The sequence below is a fragment of the Myotis daubentonii genome, chromosome X (genome assembly GCF_963259705.1).
Source record: "Myotis daubentonii chromosome X, mMyoDau2.1, whole genome shotgun sequence".
NCBI classification, from domain to species: Eukaryota; Metazoa; Chordata; class Mammalia; order Chiroptera; family Vespertilionidae; genus Myotis; species Myotis daubentonii.
Window position 1 is genome coordinate 98,386,889 of NC_081861.1, and position 22,537 is coordinate 98,409,425.

The window sequence follows — 22,537 nt, forward strand, 5'->3', positions numbered from 1 at the left end:
CATTGAAAATCCTTCTATAGGCCAGACCCTGTTAACTCCCAGGGACTGATCAGATTATTTTAATCCTTGATCTTGTTCAGGGTGGAATCTGGGTGTGGCTGTGCTCCTTGCCTGGGGGCTGGGGGGAGGAGTCTCACTCTCCAGAGAGAATGGCTGCCCCAGTCCTGGGCTAAGGGGTGTCTCAGCACTCAACACTCAATTCAGTGCCACCTCTCCTGGCCCCCCTTCTCTCCTCAGTCTCTCCCCAGATTCCACTCCTCCGCACCCTCTCCCTCTCTTCAGCACAGGTGAGTGTCTGTATCCGAAATGTCCCATGAACAGGATTCGGTGAGAACAAACAAACAAACGCCGGCCGCGGAAATGGGGAAGGCTTAGGTTCTGTAAGCTCCTCTCTTACTGGCACTGCATGGTCAGGTCAGCTCTTCAGGCTGCTCCCTTTAGGCTCAGTCCTCCGTGGTCACAGAACCCAGTTCTCAAATCCCCTGGCAGCGCCAGGAATCCCGCAGATCTCCTTTCCCCCGTCAGGGGCTGTGCCTGTCCAAGGGGACGCGGCTGTCTGCCATGTGGTCTCCCTCCGACCCTCTGGGCTCAGTGGTCTGGCAAACTTTCCTGCCCAAATCCCTGTTTTTGTTTTTTTTTTTACCTTTCCAGGGGAGTTCTGCCCTTCCCGACTGCAAACCGTCTCACCAGCTGAGCAATTTCGCCAATTCGGGGTGGGTGTTGCTAGTTTCAGCTGCTCACTCCATTTGCTCCGGGACACAATCTGGGACGCGTCTGCCTATATCACCGCCATCTTCGTAATGTCTATTTCTTCATTTTGATTCAAGTAACTATCTAGTACCCTTTCATTTCAGCCTGAATAATTTCCTTTAAATTTTTTCATAAAGCAGATCTGGTGGCATTAAACTCTCCCAGTTATTGTTTATCTTAATATGCTTTAATTTCTTCTTTGGTTTTGAAGGTAGTTTTGATAAATATAAAATTATTTTTTAAAATATATTTTTATTGATTCCAGAGAGAAAGGGAAAGAGAGAGATAGATAGAAACATCAATGATTACAGAGAATCATTAATCCGTTGCTTCCTGCATGCCTCCTACTGGGGACCAAGCATGCAACCCAGGCATATGCTCTCACCAGGAATTGAACTATGACCACCTGGTTCATAGTTCAATGCTCGACCACTGAGCAACACCAGCAGAGCTAAATATAAAATTCTTGATTGATAGTTTTTTTAATTTTTTTATTAAATCTTTATTGTTCGGATTATTACATTTGTTCCTCTTTTTCCCCCCATAACTCCCCTCCTCCCAGTTCCCACCCCACCCTCCGCCCTCACTCCCCACCCACTGTCCTCACCCATAGGTGCACGATTTTTGTCCAGTCTCTTCCCGCATCCCCCACACCCCTTTCTCCCCCAAGAATAGTCAGTCCATTCCCTTTCTATGTCCCTGATTCTATTATAATCACCAGTTCATTCTGTTCATCAGCTTATTTATTCATTTGATTCTTAGATTCACTTGTTGATAGATGCGTATTTGTTGTTCATAATTGGTATCTTTACCTTCTTCTTCTTCCTCTTCTTAAAAGATACCTTTCAGAATTTCATACAATACTGGTTTGGTGGTGATGAACTCCTTTAGCTTTTCCTTATCTGTGAAGCTCTTTATGTGACCTTCAATTTTGAATGATAGTTTTGCTGGATAAAGTAATCTTGGTTGTAGGTTCTTGGCATTCATCACTTTGAATATTTCTTGCCACTCCCTTCTGGCCTGCAAAGTTTCTGTTGAGAAATCAGCTGACAGTCCTATGGGTACTCCCTTGTAGGTAACTGACTGTCTTTCTCTTGCTGCTTTTAAGATTCTCTCTTTGTCTTTTGCTCTTGGCATTTTAACTATGTTGTGTATTTGTGTGTTCCTCTTTGGATTCCTTTTGTTTGGGGTTCTCTGTGCTTCCTGGACTTGAAAGTCTATTTCTTTCACCAGGTAGGGGAAGTTTCCTGTTATTATTTCTTCAAAGAGGTTTTTAATATCTTGCTCTCTCTCTTCTTCTGGCACCCCTATCATTCTGATGTTGGTATGCTTGAAGTTGTCCCAGAGGGTCCTTACACTATCTTCGTATTTTTGGATTCTTTTTTCATTTTGCTTTTCCGGTTGGGTGTTTTTTGCTTCTTCGTATTTCAAATCTTTGACTTGATTCTTGCGCTCCTCTGGTCTGCTGTTGGGAGTCTGTATAATATTGTTTATTTCAGTCAGTGTATGCTTAATTTCTAGTTGGTCCTTTATCATAACATCGAGGGTCTCATTAGATTTCTTGAGGGTCTCATCAAGTTTATCGGCGGTTTCTAGAGAATTCTTGAAAAACATTAAAAGTGTGGTTTTGAACTCTATATCCAGTAGTTTGCTTTCCTGCATTTCTGTCATTTGTGTCCTGTTTCTTTGCCTCGGCATTTTTTATGCTTTGCTGTGTTGATAGAGTGGCTTTCTGTGCTAAGTGTCCTATAGGGCCCAGTTGCTCAGCCTCCCCAATTACCTGAGGTAGACACTCTTGGTGAGCCCCCTTGTGGGCTTTGTGCACAGTCTTGTTGTAGTTAAGCCTTTTTTTTATTGCTTAAAGTATTACAAAGGGTATTACATATGTATCTATTTTATCCCCCCGCCCTAGACAGTCCCCTAGCCTCCCCTATCCCCCAGTGTCTTATGTCCATTGGTTATGCTTATATGCATGCATACAAGTCCTTTAGTTGATCTCTTACCCCCCTACCTCCTGCCCCCCAACCCTCGCCGGCCTTCCCGCTGCAGTTTGACAATCTGTTTGAGGCAGCTCTGCCTCTGTATCTATTATTGTTCAAAAGTTTATAATGGTCTCTATTGTCCATGAATGAGTGAGATCATGTGGTATTTTTCCTTTATTGACTGGCTTATTTCACTTAGCATAATGCTCTCCAGTTCCATCCATGCCGTTGCAAATGGTAAGAGTTCCTTCCTTTTTAGAGCAGCATAGTATTCCATCGTGTAGATGTACCACAGTTTTCTAATCCAATCATCTACTGATGGGCACTTAGGCTGTTTCCAGATCTTAGCTATGGTGAATTGTGCTGCTATGAACATAGGGGTGCATATATACTTTCTGATTGGTGTTTCTGGTTTCTTGGGATATATTCCTAGAAGTGGGATCACAGGGTCAAATGGGAGTTCCATTTTCAGTTTTTTAAGGAAACTCCATACTGTCTTCCATAGTGGCTGCACCAGTCTGCATTCCCACCAGCAGTGCACAAGTGTTCCTTTTTCTCCACATCCTCTCCAGCACTTGTCGTTTGTTGATTTGTTGATGATAGCCAGTCTGACAGGTGTGAGATGGTACCTCATTGCTGTTTTGATTTGCATCTCTCGGATGATTAGTGACTTTGAGCATGTTTTCATATGTCTCTTGGCTTTCTGAATGTCCTCTTTTGAAAGGTGTCTATTTAGGTCCTTTGCCCATTTTTTGATTGGATTGTTTATCTTTCTTTTGTTAAGTTGTATGAGTTCCCTATAAATTTTGGAGATTAGGTCCTTATCAGATATGTCATTGGCAAATATGTTTTCCCACACAGTGGGTTTTCTCGTTGTTTTGTTGATGGTTTCTTTTGCTGTGCAGAAGCTTTTTATTTTGATGTAGTCCCATTTGTTCATTTTTTCTTTAGTTTCAAGTGCCCTAGGAGCTGTATCAGTGAAGAAATTGCTTCGGCATATGTCTGAGATTTTGTTGCCTTTGGATTCTTCTAGAATTTTTATGGTTTCCCGTCGTACATTTAAGTCCTTTATCCATTTTGAGTTTATTTTTGTGTATGGTGTAAGTTGGTGGTCTAGTTTCATTTCCTTGCATATATCTGTCCAATTTTCCCAGCACCATTTATTGAAGAGACTATCTTGGCTCCATTGTATGTTCTTGCCTCCTTTGTCAAATATTAATTGAGCATATTGGTTCGGGCCGGTTTCTGGGCTCTCTATTCTATTCCATTGATCTATATGCCTATTCTTGTGCCAGTACCAGGCGGTTTTGAGAACAGTGGCTTTGTAATACAACTTGATACCTGGTATTGAGATCCCACCTACTTTGTTCTTTTTCTGGATTGGTGCAGCTATTCGGGGTCTTTTTTTATTCCAGATGAATTTTTGGAGAGTTCGTTCTAGATCTCTGAAGTATGCCGTTGGTATTTTAATGGGAAGTGCGTTGAATTTATAGATTGCTTTGGGTAGTATGGACATTTTAATGATGTTGATTCTACCAATCCATGAACACGGTATGTTCTTCCATCTGTTTATGTCTTCCTCTATATCTTTTTTCAACGTCCTGTAGTTTTCTGAGTAGAGGTCTTTTACCTCTTTAGTTAAGTTTATTCCTAGGTAGCTTAATTTTTTTGGTGCAATGCTAAACGGGATTGTTTTTATAATCTCTCTTTCTGAAAGTTCACTATTGGTGTATAGAAATGCCTCAGATTTCTTGGGGTTAATTTTGTATCCTGCTACATTGCCAAATTCATGTATTAAGTCTAGTAGCTTTTTGATGGAATCTCTAGGGTTTTGTATGTATAATATCATGTCGTCTGCAAATAAGGACAGTTTTACTTCCTCTTTTCCAATTTGGATGCCTTTTATTTCTTCTTCTTGCCGAATTGCAATGGCTAACACTTCCAGTACTATGTTGAACAGGAGTGGTGAGAGGGGGCATCCCTGTCTTGTTCCTGTTCTTAGGGGAAATGGTGTTAGTTTTTGTCCATTGAGTATGATGTTGGCTGTGGGCCTGTCATATATGGCTTTTATTATGTTGAGGTATGATCCTTCTACTCCCACCTTGCTGAGAGTTTTTATCAAAAATGTGTGTTGAATTTTGTCAAATGCTTTTTCTGCATCAATTGATATGACCATGTGGTTTTTTTCTTTCAATTTGTTTATGTGATGTATCACGTTTATTGATTTGCGGATATTGTACCATCCTTGCATCCCTGGGATAAATCCTACTTGGTCATGGTGTATGATCTTTCTGATGTACTGCTGGATCCGATTTGCTAAGATTTTGTTGAGGATTTTGGCATCTATGTTCATGAGGGATATTGGCCTGTAATTCTCTTTCATTGTGTTGTCTTTACCTGGTTTTGGTATTAGGGTGATGCTGGCTTCATAGAATGAGCTTGGAAGTGTTCCTTCCTCTTGAATTTTTTGTAGTTGTCTGAGGAGGATAGGTTTTAGTTCTTCCTTGAATGTTTGGTAAAACTCCCCTGTGAAGCCGTCTGGTCCTGGGCTTTTGTTTGATGGAAGCTTTTTGATGACTGCTTCAATTTCTTCCATTGTTATTGGCCTGTTGAGATGTTGTAGTTAAGCCTTGATTGTTGTAGGTAACACTGGGAGGATTTGACCTCCAGGCCAATTTGTTGTGAGAATCAGCTGTGCCTACGGTGGGAGAACTTCTGTGCTGAAGACACCCTTATGGGGCAATATTTGCTTCAGTGGGGCTTTGGTGCTCACTGAGTCTGCCCCCTGAGTGTGTCCCTTATGGATCTGCGGAGCTGGAATTGGATGGTCCCACTCTGACCACTGGGTACACTGGCTCTTAGATCTAAGGAGGTGCTAATCTAGCCTCTGCCTGAGGCTATCCAGCAGAAGCCAGTTGTAATGCAATGCAAGTTGCCCTGGGGCCTTGGGGCAGCTGCAGTTTGTTAAGTAATTTTCAGATGAAAAAGGGTCAGGCCTTTCATATGCAAAAGCCTCCGTGCACGGCTTGGGCAGGGCGAGATCCCAGGGGATCAACAGAGCGGGTGGAGCAAGCAGTATGGCTGCTCTCAGTCCTGTCCTCAGAGGGCCCGGCAATCACTGTGTGTGCCTCCGAGAGAAAGTTGCCCTCAAGTTCTGACCAATGCCAGACATTCCCTTTTCTCCCATATGAGTCTGGGTCCCCAGAGACTCGCCCCGAACTGGAGCTCAGAGCCTTAGACTCCATCCCGATTGAAAAAGACAATCGTGTCCTCAGCTGCCAGCCCTCTCCGCATGCACCTCCGCACCTTTGTATTTTACTTCCGCAACGCACCTCCTCTCAGTCTTGGTATGCTTTTCTCTTTCCTTCTATTTGTAGAATTTCCACTCAGCCAGCCTTCCTGTGGTTCTGGATGATTTCCGTTCCATCTTTTAGTTGTATTTTTGAAGTGGCTGTGCGAGGCAGCAATCTCCGGTGTTTACCTATGCCGCCATCTTGGTTTTCTCCCTACTTAACTTTGATAGTTTTTTTTGTTTCAGTACTTTGAATATGTCATCCTATGAGCAATTAATCTTATTTAGAATCCCTTTATAAAATGACTTGCTTCTCTTTTGCTGCTTTCAATATTTATTCATTGGTTTGTCTTTTGATTATGTGTTTAGGTGTGTATTTCTTTTCCTGCCTATAGTTCATTGAGCTTTTTTATTTGCAAATTAAATGTTTTTATAAATTTTTATTTTTGACATTTAAAAAAATATTATGTCTACCCTTTCTTATCTCCTATTTCTAGAACTCCCATTATTGTATTTTGGTATACTTGATGATTTTCCACAGATCTCTGAGGTGTTGCTCATTTTTCTTTTCTGTTTTTAAATATATTTTTAAATTTTTGACAATATTATAGATGCCCCCCATTCCTCTCCTTTTGTCCCCCTCCCCCTGCTCCAACTCAGGCCTTTGCTACACTACTGTCTGTGTCCATGAGCTATTCATATGTGTATATAAGTTCTTTGGTTAACTCTTCTCGTCCTCCCACTTGCCTCCCCTCTGATATCTGTCAGTCTGTTCCATGCATCCATGCCTCTGGACCTATTTTGTTCACCAGTTTATTTTGTTCATGTCTCTTCATTAATTTTTTTTCTATTCCTTGAAGTGGTTCATTTCAATTGCCATATATTCAACTTTACTTGGTCCTTTCTTCTGATTGTTAAGATTTGCTCTAGTACAATTTTCCCCGCTAGTAATTTTTTTTTTCCTTTCCACTATTGTGCTTTTCAATTGCAGTATTTCTAGGTGGTTCCTGTTTTATAATTTATGTCTCTTTATTGCTTTCTCTATTTGGTTTGATCTGTTCTCATTCTCTCAGTTCTTTAGACATAGTTCCCTTTACTTTTTAAAACATTTATAATAATTTAAAATATTTTCCTAGTACATCCAATATCTGTGTTTCCTCAGGGACAATTTATATTCATTTTTTACCTGTTTATGAGCTATATTCTCCAGTTTCTTTACATATCTCATATTTTGTTTGAAAACTAGACTTTCTAAAGTGGAGACCCTGGAAATATGATTTTTTTTCTCTCTCTCTTAGCAGGGCTTATTGTTGGCACTGCTTGTTGTACCAGTTGTTGTTTGTTTGTTTCATGACTTTTCTGAATTTATTTTGTATAGTCTATTGTATTCTTTGTCATGAGTGTCCACCAAAGTATTTACTAGGTTACCCTAGTATTCAGCTGATTATTGAATAGAGATTTCCTTAAATACCCCAAACCAATAAATCTCCAAGTCTTCATTAAAGGGTTCTATTGCCTTCTAAATGTCTTAAACATTCACCCAGGAAGTTTATAACATCCCATAGCCTTAATTTCCTGCTTTTCAGATCCTGAAGGCTAGACAGAGCTAAAAAGAAAAAAACCTATGGCCCTCTCATGTCTTTTCTGAGAATGTACACAGCTCTATGCATTTGTGTAGTCTTCTACATTCCTAGAAAAGAGTCAGGGCTTTGCAAGTCCCCATGGACATCTCATTCCTTTTAGTTTTTCTTGTTAGGCTCTTGTTTCTGTGAACTGTCATTCATTGCCTTAACCATCTGTGTGACAAATTCTTCACCTACCTGGGGAGAGTTTCCACACTGAATCACCAATAAAGGCAAGCCTTTTGAATCAGGTCTTTCAGGAAAGTGCAACACAAGTCAAATAATGACAATTTTATTCGGAATTAAATCTATTATGCTTACTTCAACACCTGAAATTGGGTTTAATTTCAAGGCTAGTACTGGACTGTTGTGAGGTAATGGGGCTGGAGTAAGTTAAAATACCATGAACTGTGCATGTTTTTAAGAAGACTGGGGTATTTTTCTTCCATAAATGTTCCCTAGGTTGATGCAAACCATTAGGTAATTTCTCAAATTCTGAAAAATAAGATGATTATAAAACTGTGTGTTATTTTATTGCTTTTGTGAATAGGTGAATAGTCAGAGACCATCACTCTACTATTTCCACTGATATCACCCAGCGCTACCTTCTTTGTGATACTTCTTAAATTTCTCTCAAGAGAATGAACAGCAAAATGTTAGTTCAAAGTTAGTAAAAAAAATGTTTTTCCCATACAAGTTGAAAGACACTATGGACTCTAGCTATACCATTCTTGTGTGTCTATGAACTTGGGGTTAATAATGTTGCCTTAAAATGATTTTAAGTGTAAACAGGTAACATACAACTTTCCATCATTATGAGAGAAGTGTTGAGACAGGTCTGAGTATATACATCACTGACCTTTACTTACTTCCCAATTTTTCTACGTCATTCAACTGTTAACTCAGGGGTATCAGGAACCTTGACTGAGCTCATTTTTCTTTGCAGATTCCTCAAAGCCACACAAAACCAAGACTGAGGCACCTACAACTATACAATTCCCTTTAGAAAGTAAGTTTTACTAGGGTTATTTTGCACTGATAGAGATCTGAAATGGTGTCATGAAAGCCAAGGGAGAAGGTCCAATGCCATTAGATGGCCAAATAAGAGGTCACTGGGTTCCTCAGAAAGAACATGGTAATAATGTAATTGAAATAAAAGAAAGATAGCAAGGATTTAAGGATTATAAAGAAGTGGAACCATGGATATATATACTTCTCATTGTGAAAACTTTTGAAGCAAAAAGAGGAGAGTTAGAATAATCCCATGGGAAAATAGAAAACTAATCACTTCTATCCTGCTCCTAATATCACTTGCTGTGGGACTTTGAATAAGTTGCCTTCCCTCTTTGGGCCTTCTTCCTACTACCAACAGTAATAAACTATGGTAATTCACCTCATAGTACTAGTAGTCAATGATATGGCCAGAAATTCTGGGAAGTTCAGCACTGATGTCCAGAGAAGGATCCCAAACTTGGCAGTTGCTCTCCACATTAAAGCTCCTGGCCATAAAAAGGCCCTCTGATCCTAATGCCCTGTTGTCATAGTAATGCCCACAGTGAACTCATCCTGGGGTTGGACCACTGAAGTGCATCACCACCTTGGGGAGACCAATGCTGGACCAGGTAAGAGCAATGTCACAACTTCTATCCTTCCATTTTGGCTTTAAACTTTGCAACTAACACTTTTCACAATATACATTATTCTATAGCATTCAACTCTGCAACCAATGCTTTGGTCCAGATAATGATAAAAAAAAAAAAACCCTGGAGATGAGGAAGGTAGGTGGGATGAAGAGTGAGAGAGATATATCCAGGGATGAGCAAAGTCAGATGGGGTTAAGGAAATTAGTAGGTGTGTTCTTAGCTGATTCACTGTTAATATACTTTACAAACATTTTAAGCAAGAATAGAAATGGGTCCATGACTTCAGCCAGCTCTCCTAGAGATGAACATTGAGCCAGGTAAGGGTAATGGCAGCTCTTCACCAGGGTTCACTAAGCAGCTTGCAACTGACTTCTGATTCCTCCAAAGCAGGGGTCCTCAAACTACGGCCCGTGGGCCACATGCAAATACAAATATTGTATTTGTTCCTGTTTTGTTTTTTTACTTCAAAATAAGATATGTGAAGTGTGCATAGGAATTTGTTCATAGGTTTTTTTTTTAAAACTATAGTCCGGCCCTCCAACAGTCTGAGGGACAGTGAACTGGCCCCCTGTTTAAAAAGTTTGAGGACCCCTGCTCCAAAGTTTCAAGAATCCCTGAATCATGGTTTCAGAGATCCAAATCCCAATGAGAAGCTCTTTTGTGTTTCACCTGGAGCTGATAGTGAGCTCTTGTGCACTAGTATGACTTGATTGTTAAAATAATGAAATAATTTTATACTAGTTGATAATTTGTTGCTTCCCTTAATGCTGAGCTCCCCATTATCACCTGGGCTGCCCTACTCTATTTCTCAGAACTCTCCAGACCACCTCAGAATCCTTCAACAAAAATTTCAATGCCTAGTATTGCAGGGGACTTCTAAGACTCCAGTTCTATAATAAGCATCTGTTTTGATTGATTGGTGTTAAATAGTTTAATGACTATCACTCCTGATATCATCCTCTGGCTGCCTATAATTGATGGTGGACTTTTTAATGCTCCTGTACTTCTTCACTCCTGGTTGCAGAGCTTCTTGGATGTCTCTGGACATAGCCCAAACCTATTTGGTTTGCCACCTTTGCATTGCCACCATTGGCTTGAAGGCTTTCATAACTTCATGCCTCTCCTAAGGCAGCATCCAAATGGAAAAAGGAGGTTAGAAGACACCTTTTAGAGAGTCAGTTTGGGAAAATGAGACAAAAGCCCTGGGAAGAATACACATTCTCAGATGTTGGGTCTATTCCTTATATCCTTTATCAAATTTTTCATTGCTTAAATCTTTCCAAGGGGGAATCCTCCTTTTGTATGTATCAGTTTATAGCTTGGTATCTCTCAGCTCCAACAAGAGTTGTGAGGCAAATAAATACACAGTTTCTAAGACAGAATATTTAGGGGTCTTGTGAAAACAAAGTCAGTTTCAGCAGCAAATTCTAAGGACACTGAGATTCCTTTACCTATTCTTCTTAATCCTTTGATCATGCCCCTAAATTCAGAATATTGTAGCTGCAGTATATTAGACATCATCCAATCTTTTTATTGAAATTATGGGGAAATTGAAACCTAGTCAAGAATTTGACTAAACTCACTATATTTACTTTTCAGTGACTGCTATAAAAATTACCCCAAAATTGGTGCTTTAAAATAATACAAATGTATTATCCTACAATTATGGAGACCAGAAGTTTGATACAGTTGGCTAAAAATCAAGGTGCCAGCAGGGCTGTGTTCTTTCTGGAGACTTTGGGGAAGAATCAGTTTCTTTGCCTTGTCCAGCTTCTAAAGGCCACCCACATTTCTTGGCTCTTGGTTCCCTCACACTATTTTCAAAAACAGCAATGTTGCATCCTTAAATCTCTCTGACTCTTATTTTACTTTCACTTTTACAAAACCCTTATGATTACATTTAGCCCACACAGATAATCCAAGATAATATTTTCATCTTAATAGCAACTAATTAGCAACCTTAAATAAATCTGCAACTTAACTCTCCCTTACAACGTAAACTAACATATTGATTCTGGGGATTTGGATGTGAACATCTTTGGAGGATCAATATTCTTACTACCACAACAATACAGCAAATAAATAACAGATCCAGAACTTGAAACCCAATCTAGTTGTTTCCTTCAGCTTGTAGACATGATTGGAATAGGTAACCCAGGGGACTCAGTGGAAATAAAGGGTGTCCCAAAATTCACGCAAGAAGTAATTTTAACAGAAAACACAGGTTTATAATTAAAATTGTAAATTTTTTATTGATTCATAAAGGATACAGTATAGGGTTATGTATGGAATAGCATATCGAGTAAATGGCCTCCACAGCTTTGCTGGTACATACGCACTCTTTTGTTGAAATTGTCCATGACTGTTTTGCATAAATGTGGCTGAATTTCGTTGATACAGCGCTCAATTGCCTCCTTCAAGGAGTGGGTGGTCGTGGGTTTGTTGGCATAAACCTTTGACTTCAAAAAGCCCCAAAGAAAAAAGTCCAATGGCGTTAAATCGCATGATCTGAGTGGCCAATTCTGATCACCAAAACGGAAAAATTACACGACCAGGAAATGACTCATGCAGTATGGCATGTGGCAGCGTCTTATTGAAACCACATGTCGTCCACATCCATTTCTTGCAATGTAGGCACACAAAAAAATGGATTATCATGTCGCGATAGTGAGCACCACTAACTGTTATTGCCTGAGCAGCCGCAATTCCAAAGAATGGTCTGATGATGCCTCCAGCCCAAAATCCACACAAAACAGTGACACGTTGTGGATGCATTTGTTTCTCAACAATCACTCGTGGATTTTCTGAACCCCAAATGCAACAATTTTGTTGATTAACCAAGCCATCAAGGTGAAAATGAGCCTCATCGAAATTCAGCCACATTTATGCAAAACGGTCATGGGAAATTTCAACAAAAGAGTGCGTATGTGCCAGCAAAGCCGTGGAGGCCATTTACCCAACATGCTATTCCATACATAACCCTATACTATATACTATATACTTTATGAGTCAATAAAAAATTTACAATTTTTAATTATAAACCTGTGTTTTCTATCAAAATTACTTCTTGCGTGAATTTTGGGACACCCTTTATGTTTGAAGAAAAATAAACCTGAATTCTTGGCCAGAGGGTGTGAAGGAAAGATTTTTGTGGTCAGAAGTAATTGACAAGAATCTCAATAAGGTAGCATTTTTGTGAAGCTGGTAAGTCAGGGTACTACTTTCTCCTCTTTAAGAGAAGGTGAAAACCTTGCGTCTTGACCCCATGGAAAGCATGGAGGACGAGTTAAATGCTGAGGCCTATCAAGCCATCAACCAGTGGGTTTTGAAGAACTTGTTTATACCTGGGGTCTCTAGCCTCTCTCAAGTCATTGTCATGGGCCTGGTATTTTGTTTGTCTTTATGACTAGCTAAGACATTTAGAAGATGGAAAATGGAAAATAAATAGGTGTGGGCTAGTCTGGCCTGATTATTTTGGTCTCTGTTTCTGTAAAAATTTTTAACCAGATACCACTTGGTCTTATTTTGCTTCTAGGAAAGGGCCTGCCTATCTTTGCCATAATTTTCATCATCATCCTGTGCTGTATGGTGGTCTTCATCATGACTTATATCATGCTCTCCCGGAAGACATCCCAGCAAGGTGAGTGATGAGTATGACTGGGTGACTATTGGTCACTCATTCATTTTGGCAGTATAGTTAAGTATAAACTCTGGCACTGTGTTAGGCACCACAAAGAGTTCCCAGCCCAGTTTAAGAGTGAGAGTAGAGGTAAATAAAGTCAGACATGCAAGCTAACACTAATAATACAACTTATAAAAATTAATTTACAAATCTTTGGTACCCAGGCTAGTACAGCCATCTCTGTAATGGGTTGTCTAATGATGATACAAGAGAAGGAGAAGTCACAATCTTTGGCCTCAGTTTGCTTATAATTTATTTAGGGGATTTAATATAGAAGCATGGAGTTTATCAATAATGATACATAGCAATAAAGGCTATGGAGTGAAAGCCTGAAGTTCAATACAATAGATGCTAAAGGGATCCAGAAGGGAGAAGAGTCAGTTATGGCTAATTAGCAGGGACTTTCAGAAGAAGGTGGTACTACTATCAGTCCTTGCAGAATGTAAACAATTTGGAAAGGGGTAGTATTTCAGGAAGAAGGAACTATATGAGTAAAGGTGTAAAGGCTTAAAAAAAATAACTGTTAATGAGGTTATCAATAAAGAAAATGTATGTAGCTAAGCAATGGGAAAATACAGGGAAAAGGGAAAGTTAATGACAGGTTAAGGAATTTAGAGTTTCTTCTCTAGGCCTTGCAAATGCATTAAAAGACACCAAATATGTTAAAGCAAAGGGGTGACATGATTAAGGTGCAGTTGTGAGGGGAATTTTACAACTGTGAGCCAACAAAGAGGAAAAAGATTATTTAGATGTTAATTTCTAAGTACAATCTAGCTACACCTCAATACCTGCTGCACTAGCTGTTTTACCTACCATTAGTGTGCCTATTCCAGTGTCGCAGTTCCAAATCCCAAATAGCCTGGTTTCCACTTGGGTCTCTCCAATCAAAGAAGGGAAGGGAGCTTTGAGTATCTCTGTTTTCTAAATCTTAAGTATCAGCTTTGGTCTTGGCCAGTTAGCACAGCTATGAACCATGAGACTAAACTTGGAAGTGGAGATATCTCAAGTGGCCACAAATCCCAAGAGTATTAAAAGTAAAATATTCATTCATAGTCTCAATGAGACTGGTTAAAAATTGTAACCATATCAGATAGTTTCCCTTCCAAAAATTTTCCAGGTCTCCTCATGGCCCAGGGACTAGAAGTCAAAATGTAACATTTCATTAGAAGGCCCTCTGTAATGTAGCTCTATCTTATCTTCTCTATTCCCACCACTCCCTTACACCAAGGTTAATTTCCAATCACTGAATTCAAACAGGCAAATAGGCTGTATACTTCTCACCTTTATGCATTTTCCCTTCCTGGATTGCCTTCCCCAAATTCCTGATTTTTACCTCTTATAAGGGAGATGATCTTGAGGCATCCATTTAATTCAACATGTAGTTAATGGGTATTTAACATGTGCCAGGTGCTGGGCATATAAAATGTAATAGACACAATCCCTGAAGTAAGGGAAGCCATCTGGCCAATGGAGGGGGTAAGGTATGGAAATACAAGGCTCTATCACATGACAAAAGGCTGGCTTCAGCATGCCACTTTTAATTTGTTGTGATGTAATGCATGCATTCCAGGTTGCATCCCTGAAAGATTATAAGCCCCTAGAGGACAATATCAAGAGACATTCATCTTTGTACCAGGCTATAGATCCTTTAAACCTGCATGGAATATAGATGTTCCCCCTAGGGGGCAATAGTGACCTATCTCAGGACCTTTCCTGGGTGCAGGGTAAGGGTGAGTGCCTTTGGGCAAGGCTTAAGCCATGGTTCTTGACAACAGACTAATTCAGCCCCTTTTGTCTAGGCTCTGGTCAGGCTGCCAAGTTTCCCACAAGGACTCCTTAGGAATCTTCAACAAGATTCCTGAGTGGGAAGTGGATTCAATTCCAGTGTCCCTCTCTCCATCACACTAAATAACTGCTCCAGCCTAATGTCCTGAGTCAGAGTATGCCAAAGAGGACAGTTACCAACTGTGCTTCCTCTTCCTTTCCCTAAGAATTCTACATTCCTGTGTTTCTTTTTTTAAATTAAGTTTATTAAGATTACATTGGTCAATATTAATACATAGGTGTTAGGTGTGGGTTTCTTTGTTACAAGATCTGCATTCACACCGTGTGCCCACCATTCAAAGTCAAATATTCTCCTGTCACCATATATTAGGACTCCCTTCTCTCTGGCAACCATCACACTGCTGTTTGTGTTCATGAGTTTAAGTTTTATATTCCACATATGAGTGAAATAATATGGTCCTTAGCTTTTTATGAATGACTTATTTCACTTAGCATAATGTTCTCGAGGTCCATCCATGTTGCTGCAAATGGCACTATTTCATCCTTATGGCTGAGTAGTATTCCATTGTGTATATGTACCACATCTTCTTTATCCACTCCTCTATTGTAAGGACCCTGGTTGTTTCCATATGAACAGCCAATAGATATATGAAAAGATGTTCAACCTCACTGGCAATTAAGGAAATGCAAATCAAAACTACAATGAGATACCACCTCACACCTGCTAGAGTGGCCATTATCAACCAGACAGGCAATAACAAATATTGGAGAGATTGTGACTAAAAGGAAACCCTTATCCACTGCTGGTGGGAATTAGACTGGTACAGCCACTATGGAAAGCAATCTGGTGATGCCTCAAAAAATTGAGAATAGAGCTACCATACGACCCAGCAATCCCTCTCCTGGGTATATACCCAAAAAACTCAAAATCATGTATTCACAAAGATATATGCACCCTTATGTTCATTGCAGAATTATCATGGTGGCCAAGACATACATCCCTGTGTTACAACTCACCTTCCCCATACCTCCCAGTCATTGGAAAGTTGAACTTATTGAGATCCTCCTCTACGTCTCCTCTTCCTTCACCTTTTGACTGATACTCAAGGTCCATACTTGGCCTTTGTTTACATCCCCTGGAGAATTCTGACCTGATTTATCCTTCTTTTCTAGAGCATGTCTATGAAGTGGCCAGGTAAGATAGCCTCTCCTCTTCTATCTTATAACTCTTTCCTTTCCCTCAATTATGTGGGTCAGTGGTATAATAGAAAGGGGGTTTGTCACAGACACAATCCTAAGTCCAAAAGTCTTCAGGGTCAGGGTACAGAGTTTTCCCTTTCTGAAGCACCTCCTGATGCTCTGTTGTGACCCACCAAACACACAGGATAATTCAGGTCCACCAGCACCTGTTCCCAGAATCTCTGGATGGACACATATGTAATACCCTTTGTAATACTTTAAGCAAAAAAAAGAAATAACTAGAACTGTAAATATTAATATGTGGAGGGAAATAAAAACACCTACTTGTGTAGAAGGTAATATACTCTAATGGTTATCTTTGTTTCCTAAGACTTACTAGTAGGTGATGTTTCTTCCCACTTTTCTGCAATGTCTCCAAATTTTCTGTAAGTGTATTTTACTTTTGTGATATAATAAAAATGTGAAAAAGAAAAAAAAAGAATCTCTGGATGACAAGGATTAGGGAAGAAGGGTTGGAAACCAGGGTCTCAGCCTTAAGTCCTTTCTTACGGGTGGTGGGCTCTTGGACCACAGGATGCATCCCAGGGAGACCAGCAACTCTGGTGAAACCATGAGGTTGGCCATCTGCGAAAGTGGCTGCTCCAGTGAAGAGCCAGCTACCCGGACTCTAGGCAATGACTACTCTGATGAACCCTGCCTGGACCAGGAATACCAGATCATCGCCCAGATAAATGATGACTACACTCAGCTGCTGTCCACAGTTCCCGGGATTATGAGCTCCTGACCATCGAGGGCAAGAGTGTCTGCTAAAACTGCCCTACTAGTTTGCTGACATGATTATCTTTTAGCCCCTGCCTTCTGCATGGTCCCCTTATCTTCCTGGATAGTACAACATGTCTTATCTGCCAACATTCAGATTCCTAAGTATGACTGGCTTTGCCTAAGCCCTAAGAAGTTGCCATGTGCACACATGCAATCCTGTTCCTGGGTTGGGCTCTGAGCCCTTCCAGTATCTCTGCCCGGGCCTTTTGCTACTTCTCTCCAAGCACCAGAGGGAAGTTCCCATAGCACTAAGACACCAATTAACTTTGGCCTCTTGTCACTGTAAGACCAGAGGGAGGCTCAGCTCTGCCAGCTCAGGGATCAGTTATGTCCATAATCACTTATTTTTTTCCAAGGCCAGAATGTTTTTAATTGAGATTGTCATATAACAGGTCAGGGTTCAGTTCTGCTCTTATGCTGTGAATTTATTACTCTGATATTCTTTTGGTGATTAATAAATACCTAATCATAATAGCAACCTTAGTTGTATTGGTCTTCTCTCAAGGACCTACTGAGAGTGATTAAAGTGAGTCCAGTTGAGAAGGTTAAGGCTCTGGGAGCATAAATAGCACCTTTGGTTTTTGTTTTCCTCCTTCCTACCCATGCCACCCTTACCTCACTTCAGAGGTAGGTCCAGCTAGAACACAATGATTCTTTGGTAAAATAGTACTCATCTGCCTTCCATTATCCCTTTACCAATTGTCCTGCCAGCTCTACCTGGATGACTCTTCCTAGGTCAATTAAAAACCTGAAAAAAAATGAGTCCCCCTTTTTATGGCATACAGCAGACTTTTTTTTTTAATGGTACATGGAAAGTGTAGATAGATTGAGGGAAGTATATGTTGGTCCCATTTGAGTAACCTAGTTAATTGAAAGAGAATATTAGATACTCCTGCTTTTTAATCACTCAGCCAATTTACTATTGGTAAATCCCATTGGCCACCATTCTCCACAGTCTCCAAGCTTTTCGCCATGTTGCATAGTCTTGCCCGTCTGCTAGCCCCTCTCCATCTCTTCATTTCTCATTTGGAGAGCAGGCTAGCCCTCATTTTTGGTTTTGTGCTGCCCCCTCACAGACAGTGTTCTCAAAGCACTTCTTAATTCACCCTTCTCTTACTCTTTGATCTAACAAGTAACATGTTCTGCGAAGATGTTTCAAAAGGAGCCTTATTCTGTGGACGTAGCGATAAAGGGTTGTCCTTCTTTCTAAAGTATAGATGCACTGCCCTCAAGGTTTCCTACCTCCTGTAATCCTAAAAATTTTGGAATAGTTGTGTTCTTCATCCCTAGCTCCTGGTCCCTTCTTACAATGTGGAGTGGGGCTCAGAGCAAAGAAGTATTTCTCCTCAAATGGGAATGGAGAATAAGAATGTGTGTGTGTGTGTGTGTGTGTGCGCGCGCTTGTGCACACATGAATACCTTTAAATCAGTCTCCTCTGAACAGCATGGGGGGATCTGGAGAATATTATGCTAAGCAAAATAAGCCAATCATAGAAGACAATATCACACGTTCTCACTTATATGTGGAATTTAATGAACAAAATAAATTGAAGAACAAAATAGATTCAGAGACATGGAAGCATGCAATAGTCTGAGGATCCTCAGAGGAAAAGGGGGGTGGAGATCAATGAAAGAACTTATATGCATATATGCATAACCAATGGACACAGACAATAGTGGGGTGAGGGCCTGGGAGGGGCTGGAGTGGGTGGAAGGGTCCAAAAGGGGGAAAAGAGGGGACATCTGTAAAACTTTCAACAATAAAGTTAAATTTTTTAAAAATTAGTTTCCTCTATGAGGACCCGTCTAGGACAAGTCAACACTGCTTTCCCTCCCTCATGTAATTCATGTTAAATCAACTTATCCATTCTTCATGGAACCTGACATGTTGCCACTTTTATTTCCAACACAACCTCAACATCAGCTCAGGTTTCAACAGGAGTTCTTCTCCTTTGGGATGAATATAGAAGTCAAAATAGTACACAAAAGTGAACAAGAAGTCCTCCACTTCACCACCACTAACCTGCCAAGTCCATGGTAAAAAACTCAGCATTTTCCTCATCTCCAGATGCTCATGAAAGGAGCAACATTTTCTTCCCCATCATGCTTACAATCCTCTGAAACAGCCTCCCACAGTGGAAACCTCAGCTTCCTTAATTAAACATCTTTGTTTCCAGACCCCCCACAGCCTTTGAAAACAGCCATCATTTATTCCTACTATCTTTAGAGAAAGGAATTACTGAGGTTGAGAAGAGAATCCTTGTTTCATGTGTCTTGATAAAAGGAGCCCCAAATCCAGGCACTACCTCCTCCTTGGACCCCCAAGGATAACTCAGAGTCTCTTGTCTTGGAGAGCTTAGAGATTGTTGATTCTAAATTTCCCATAATACAGATAAGGAAGTGAAGTCCAAAAAGAAAGAGTGACTTATCTGAAGTTAAACACATCAAATCAATGGTAGAACAGAGACCAGATTCATGTCTGTGAACTGCTAGGAGAATATATTCATTGCAGCAGAGAAACTTCTGATCATCTGTGTTCCCAAACTGAACATTTCCCCCCCACACACACATGACAAGCCAGTAAAAGAGTCCTTGGTATAGGGCTACCCCAAAGCTGCAAGATAAGACTAAACAAAAATGTAATGATAACATAGGATCTATCTTAGGTAGGTGGCTGGTCAGGGGAAAGCAGATGAGTAAAAAAAGGAGACCTCCAGAAGAGAGGGAAAGTATGAATTTCCTCTAGGGCAGCTTCCCAAGTTTTGTTCCATGGAATAGTAGACCCAGGAGATGGTCCACAGGAAAAAAAATCAAAATCAGATAGGTATGGGAAATGCTTCATTCTATAACTCCCTCTTGGAAATTTCCAGTGCAATATTAGAATATTAAAGGCTCTATAATATCCTGAAATAAATTACCTGTATAACTTTGTGTTACCAAGTAATTCCCAAAACATATTTGTCCTCTCAACCTACTTTTTAAAAATCTCTTCCTGTAGCCCATCACCCAATTTATCAGGAAGAAATCCCATTCATGTTGCCTATACCTTGCATGCCCTACAGCATTGTGGTGAGCACACTTGAATTTTTTTATTCACAAAATGCCTAGGTGGCATGTGTCCCAAAGACCAAAAGCTAATGAACTAGTGGAAAGTCAATCAATCAGTAAAACTTTATTGAATATTTTCTGTAACCAGAGTCCTGTGGGGTAGGAATGGAATGGAGAGACAGCAATCAAGGAAACATGGTCTTGTCATAAACAAAGTAGAGGATTCAAAATATATTCTGAAAAAAGATAATTAACAATTTAAGCCGTGTTATTGGGCAGTAGGAGATAAAGGTGTACATAGAAGGACCCAGGCAAGAAGTGATTTGAGAATGAAGGAAAAAAGTATAGGTTTATTTTTCAAAAGTCCCTGCAGAAACTTGATTTTGCCTGGACAAGGAAATATGGGAAGAAATTGGAGAGGCATAAATAAATGGGGATGGTGTTCTCAGAAGGAGGAAAAGCATGAGGAAAAGGAGAGAGATAGGTAAGGTCAAAGTGCGTTTAGAGCTAAGACTGAGTGTCAGAAAAATGGGCTTCTAAGCCCTGCCATGATGGTTGTGTGAGACTTCTGGTATCCTTGCTGGGATACTCTGGAATGGGGAATGTGAAGAAAAAAAATAATGAATTAAGTAGCATTTTCATCCCTGGGCCCTGGATACCTTTACAAGGCTACCTTGCCCCCCTCAGGCTCGCACAATATATGTAGGCACCACTCAGGGCTGTGGCTCTCAAAGCTGTCTGACTTTTCCACTGGGAACCTCAGATACAATGCTTACATTCTCTCAAAGTTACCTTAAAATAACCTGTGAGAGCTTAGTTGGTATTTGTTGTGTGTTATTTTATCCTGCTGATCATCTATTTGTTGTACCCCAACTGCCCTGGCTTGGAGCTGCTAGGCACATGCCGCACTTGGGGTATTTGACAAACTGACACTCTACCACATGGAGTGTCCAACTCAGCTTGTCAAATACACGGAGCGTGGCACTGCAGGAGGCCGAGCCAGGTGCTTCAGTGGGGAGATGAGATCTTCTTGGGAGACGTAGGCCTAGAGGGAAAGAGAGAGAAAAGAGTCACACCGTGGCCTCCAGGGAAACTACACAGGCTCTATGGACTAGCCAAAGCACCATAATAAGGGAAGTGAGCAAAATAGGCATAAGGCTCCTAATCAAAAGAGGGTCCCTGTGGGTAGGTAGGGAACTCCTAGTTGAGACTGCAGGTGAGACCTCAGTGCTCAGCTGGGAATTCCTCAGGCCTGAGTCTTATAGCTATGACATTTTAAGGGTCCCAAGCTTTAGTGGGATCCTCTATGTAGCATAGGGAGAACAATTTCATTAACATCTTGCCTTCCTAACCTCAAGAAGGGACCAGGACCCTTTCCTTCCTAAATCTCCCAAATAATGTTTTATAGTATTGTGGATATAAACATAAGAATTGAGGCTGAACATGGGCTTAAATCCTGGCTCTGCCATTAATTAGCTGGAAAACTTTGGATAAATCATTTCATCTCTTTTTGCTCCAGCTTTTCACATCCCCAAAATAGGTATAAATATAGTAACCTAATAAATTATAGTGAGAATGAAATGAGATAATGTACATAAAGTTCTTAGCTCATTATTTGATACACAACAAATGCTCAAAGACAATGGTGGTTGTGCTGCCAGAAGGAAATCAAGGGCTAGTGACAATTGATTTAACAGAGTCAAGACAAATGAAATAGAAATTTCTGATAACCTCAACCTTACCTAACAATGTGTCCTTGTACCATCGGGACTCAAGAATGGCAGCTATAAAAGAAATAGCATCTAGTCTCACCTACTCATGTTATAAATGAGGGAATGAAGGCTCATGTTGAGGAATAAAGTTGCTAAAGGTCATATAAGTTGCTCACAGTTTGGAGTTGTGTCATATATTAACCCATTGTGCCTTCCAACGTTTCTCATTACTTCTCTTACCTTTTTGCTGTACTTATCTCTCTGGGAAAAGGGAGACACATCATCAAGGAAGCCAAAAGACAGGCAGCAGTCTTGGCAGTGAGACATTGGAATCTTTCAACCCACAGCCATCGGGGGAACAAGGAAGGTGCCAGGATCATTGTCAGGCCTGGAATTTCTGAAAGAATTCCCTTGGCAACACCTAAATCCTGTTGTTAAATATTCCAAGATGTTTGTGTAAAATTCACTCCCTTCCCAGAAGTGGCAGTTTATCTGTTAGAAAGTAGTTGGCCTATAATGAATATTGACATGAAAAATGGCACAGTTGAAAACTGCCCCATGAGGCCAAGGCAGATGACTTGTCTTTCAGGGAGAAAAAAGGTTTTTTTATTTTATTATCTTAACTCTTAATTTAATGTATGTTGGTAAGGGGGTGATATGCCCCTCTAATTTACGATCTTGAAGTGACTTGAAACCTCAAAATTTAAAATGTATTTCTCACTCCTTCATTTTTCTCTCTACCTACCCAATCCATCCCAAGCCATCCAGAAATGTGGCTCTTTTAGCCAAAACAAAAATCATTGTCAAGAGTATGGTAGAGTGAAAAGAGGCAATCTTGGATTCTAATGTTGCTTTGGGCACCAACTAGCCAATTATGGTATTGAGAAAGTATTTCTTTGGGCCTCAGATTTCTTCTCAGGAAATGTGGATAAAAAGACTTACCTGGTAGATTTGTGAGGAAAGTGTTCAATGAGCTTTCCAGAGCCTCCCCAAAATTAG

At 40.3% G+C, this 22,537-nt stretch overlaps 1 protein-coding gene and 1 long non-coding RNA gene across 4 annotated transcripts in view; one reads left to right on the forward strand and one right to left on the reverse strand.

The window, feature by feature from the left end:
• VSIG4 (V-set and immunoglobulin domain containing 4) overlaps positions 1-17,250 on the forward strand; it is a 50,947-nt gene extending 33,697 nt beyond the window's left edge. For 2 of the 3 annotated variants that reach the window (XM_059678969.1, XM_059678971.1), the window contains 5 exons: positions 8,593-8,655; positions 9,191-9,268; positions 12,825-12,929; positions 15,930-15,951; positions 16,530-17,250. In XM_059678969.1, coding sequence (XP_059534952.1) covers positions 8,593-8,655; positions 9,191-9,268; positions 12,825-12,929; positions 15,930-15,951; positions 16,530-16,740 — 479 coding nt within the window. In that variant the 3' untranslated portion in view covers positions 16,741-17,250. The remainder of the gene's footprint in view (positions 1-8,592; positions 8,656-9,190; positions 9,269-12,824; positions 12,930-15,929; positions 15,952-16,529) is intronic. The other variant, XM_059678970.1, reaches the window with a different exon arrangement.
• Positions 17,251-19,931: 2,681 nt separating this feature from the next.
• On the reverse strand, positions 19,932-21,900 carry LOC132223926 (uncharacterized). Its single transcript, XR_009450557.1, has 3 exons — positions 21,779-21,900; positions 21,569-21,610; positions 19,932-20,871 (listed from the first exon to the last, which is right to left on the reverse strand). It is a non-coding gene; the product is annotated as an uncharacterized LOC132223926 (long non-coding RNA).
• Between the last annotated feature and the right edge of the window lie 637 nt (positions 21,901-22,537).